The sequence below is a fragment of the Canariomyces notabilis genome, assembly GCF_033297395.1.
Source record: "Canariomyces notabilis strain CBS 508.74 unplaced genomic scaffold N656scaffold_2, whole genome shotgun sequence".
Lineage (NCBI taxonomy): Eukaryota > Fungi > Ascomycota > Sordariomycetes > Sordariales > Chaetomiaceae > Canariomyces > Canariomyces notabilis.
The window spans coordinates 233,368-237,220 of record NW_027041824.1 but is presented as its reverse complement, the minus strand read 5'-3'; the positions used below and the strand labels follow the sequence as shown (position 1 = coordinate 237,220).

The 3,853-nt window shown below is 61.5% G+C and overlaps 1 protein-coding gene across 1 annotated transcript; it reads left to right on the top strand.

The window, feature by feature from the left end:
* Positions 1-224: 224 nt before the first annotated feature.
* On the top strand, positions 225-3,331 carry N656DRAFT_841568 (uncharacterized protein; the record flags this gene model as incomplete). The annotated part of the gene is made up of 6 exons (XM_064818999.1): positions 225-289; positions 351-579; positions 647-2,107; positions 2,140-2,631; positions 2,663-3,092; positions 3,195-3,331. The coding sequence occupies 6 exons, from the start codon at positions 225-227 to the stop codon at positions 3,290-3,292; spliced, it is 2,775 nt and encodes a 924-aa protein (XP_064673627.1). The 3' UTR covers positions 3,293-3,331.
* Positions 3,332-3,853: the final 522 nt, after the last annotated feature.

The following is a 3,853-nucleotide window of genomic DNA, read 5'->3' as shown; positions in this document are numbered from 1 at the left end:
TGGATCGACCATCTGCGTAAACGTAACCCCAAGAACGTGAACAGGGATCTCTAGGATGGCGGATCAATCGATACCTTTCTATGCGAGAAGTATCTTCACTGGCTCGAGGCCCTTAGCCTTCTCAAGAGCACATTAGAAGGAGTAGCTTCAATGCTGGGTGCCACTGGACTGGCTGCCAAGGGCCCACGGACGGCACACTTACCTGCCCGTCGGGTTTCAAGATCATGACAAGCCGCTACGACGACGGCACTGGCCAGCTGTGCTCCGTGTCGGTCGGCGCGCACGACTCGTACGTGTTGTACGAGCAGGCGTACTGCTGCCCGGACAACCGACGTGCCGCAGAACTGCAGCTGGACGTTCGACATCGGGACCACGTTCAATCCCCAGAAGACTTGCACGCCCACGGTGTGCCCGGCGACGATAGTGCGGTACACGACCGCGCTAGACCCGCCCAACCCGTACAAGGACATAGACAGCCTGGGCGGCGTGGACTGCTCCGCGTACCAGCCGCTGCCCAACCGAGACCCGAACTGGTCGTACTGCTGCGACCCGCCCGAGGACTACAACGGCAACTGGCCGGTCAACCCGTCGCCTCTAGGCGAGCCCGGACGAGGAGACAGGGGCCGACATCCTGTAGGCGTATTAGGACGACTACGGCAGCAACGACGGGCAGTCGTCGCCGGGCGGAGACGCCTACGGCGACGATTTCACCAACATGCTCGACTACTGGACCGACGTGACCGACACGCCGGCCAAGGCCCGCCGCGAGCTGCAGACCGGACAGTCTCTCGCGTATCATGAGTGGCGGCATAAGGTGAGCCGGGCCAAGTCGTCGCACGACCGCATGCGCCGGCGGCAGGCCGACATGGTGTCGGGCGCCGTCACGCGGCTCGACAAGCGCGACAACGAGGTGACATCCGAGTCGCCGCGAGCCAAGCGCTGGTTCAGCTCCTTCATCAACTGGCTCTCCAAGATCACGACGGTCGGGAAGAGCAACGCGGGCTTTCTGACTATGGCAGTGCAGAAGAGCGTCCTGCTGAACCGCGCCTTCGTCGGCTGCTCGCGCACCAACGCGCACATGAGCATCTACCTGGACGCTGAGGCCGCTATGGATGCCACCTACGCCTACTACTGCTCGGGTGCCCTAGGCGGCGTCGTGCCCACCGCCACGTACGCATACTTCGCCATGCAGCCGTACATGTACCTGGGCCTGACCGTCACCGACGGCGCCCGCCTCGAGTACCGCAGCCCGCGCGCCAAGCTTCTCCCGACCCTGTCGTATCCAGGCCTGGCCATCAAGGGGCTCGCTGCCGTCGGGCCCACGCTCGACGTGTGGGGGCAGACCATCTGCGTCGTGCAGATCAGCGGCACTATGCAGGCCGGCGCGCGCTATACCTTCGAGCAGGCCGAAATATACTGGCCCGACGACGGCGCGGCCGCCCCTGTGCTGCAGGGCCTGGTCGGTGACACCGCCGAGCCGGTCGCGTCCGGCCTGGCGCCCGAGTTCCAGGCCGCCGTCCCGGCCTATGTCGACCTCGACATCAACGTCACACCCGAGGCCCACCTGGGCATCCAGATCGGCGGCGGCTCCGCCTTCGGCGTCACCCTGTTCGATGCCCAGGTGGTCGGCTACGTCAACAACACTCTGCGCTTCCACGCCGACGCGACCGGCACCATCTCCAGCAGCACCGGCAGTGCTGAGGTCGTCTACAACTACGGCGTATACTTGCTGTACAATATCTGCTACGGCGGCTGGGCCACCATCGTCGGATACACCTGGAACGGGCAGTCGCACAACCTGTTTTCGACCCCCAAGACCATCACGCTGTACTCCAACGGCGACGTACTTTCTACCACCTTCAAGCGCGACGTGCCGCTTCTCGCCGGCCGCTCCCTTAGCCCGGAGCTCAAGGTCGTCGGTGTGGATGGGGAGGGTCAGGAGCGCGGGATCCTCAACAGCGACGCCGATGGCAGCGAGCTCGGCGACATCGAGACCATCTTCGCCCGAGCGCGCATCATTGGCATGGACGGGGACGTTCTCTGGACCTCGGGCGATGAGATGATTAACGTCACCTGCCGCGCCGCGCCCTGGATAAACGTCGGGCCGGTGCCGCCCTCGAGACGACCGACAACGGCCAGAGCCCCGACTTCTCGCTGGGGACGCTCACCTGCCTGCCGGACTCGTGCTCCTCCGACAGCGGCAACGAAAAGCGCGCGACGTCCAACACATGCGGCTGGGTGCTACCCTACCTGCGGTACAGCGCGGACGCCTTCTCGGACACGCAGCTCTTAGGCTACCAGCCGGGACAGCAGGCGACAGACCTGGGGATCGCGCGCAACGTGCAGAACTTCTTCGACGCGCGGCAGCTCTCCAACAGCGGCCCAATAACGTTGACCTGGGAGCCGGCTGGCCAGAACGCGCGCCGCGACTTCGCTTGCACAGTGCCCGAATCCAGCTTTGGCACCAGCTACTGCGCCGTCGACAACTACCTCCTGTCGGCGAATCTTGGCCTCGACGCCGGCGATACCATCAACTTTCTCAGCTGCGACGAGTTTCCGACAGCCTCGTCCGAGGAGGGCGGCAGCTTCTTCGGCACACTAGCCACAGGCCCCACGGCCGTCATCGACGCTGTGCGTGCCGACGTGGCAGCAGTCGCTACAGGGCAGCTGCAACGGCCTAGTCGCCGACGTAAGGACCAACGTGGCCTACTTCGATGACCCGACGGCGACACCCAACTGGCAGGCCTGGGGCTCGGCCGGCAAGACGAGTATCCAGAGGGCAGCCGGCGGCACGAACCCAGGCTGGTTCAACGGCGCGTGGCAGCGCCTTGCCCTGTACCCGTTCCAGATCCCGAAGGCCAAGGACATCACGTTGGCCTTCTATGGACCCAACGCGGCCGGGGAGTACGGCGGCTACTTCCTCCGGCGCAACTTCGCCATGGGGCTGACCGTGCCCCGGTTTCAGAGCTGCTCCGTCATCTTCTCGGGCCCCACGCCCGCGCCGAACAGCAAGCGCGGCCTCAACTCCACCGGTGAAGCCAACAACGACGACGACGCTGTCGTCGGCACCTTCAACGGGTGGGGCGTGAAGAGTGAGTTGAACGGAAATCCTCCACCCCCCCTTTTTATATCACTCACTCACTCACTCACCACAACATACTATGTACTGGTCGCTAACTACATACCCTTTGCAGAGGTTATTATTCACGATGATCCAGACACGGCGCCCGACTTCGTCCCGAAGACTGCCGACCTGTTGCCGGCGGATATCATAAGGAAGGCGGCGTCGTAGGCTGGTGCTGGCTCTGTTTCGTTTCTGGTTGGGTTTGAGATTCAATGTAAATATTGGTATAACTAGTGAGAAAGACTAGAAAGACTTGTCTAATTAGGGTAGTAAGCGCAAAAATGAAAATAAAAAGAAAGCGTAGCACTTGTTCGGCATAAGAGCGCGAGTATGACCCGGTTTTCGAAACAGGGTTAGGGTCCCCCGTTTATTCTGGTTGCCAAAGACGCCGCAGCATTGAAATCCCTGTATCTGTTAAGTTTAGTCCTTGCCCAAACTCCGAAACAGTGAATCTTCAACTCGTTTTCAAGGGCCACTTATCCACGCAGTTACCTTAGAATAAGACTCAAAGCAGTCACTGGTAATCCTCACCTGCGCCCCGGCATCTCAATTTTCGCACTACAGCACACTCGTGACTCCCGCTCCATTCTTGTTCAGTACCTCATCATGTAGGGGGCCGAGCTATTGAACTAAGAAATCATAGGCACCGGGACTCAAATTCATCTAAACCACCTCTCCACCCACTTCCTGACGATTGAAGCCTCATTGTGTGTGAGATTGTAGCCTCCA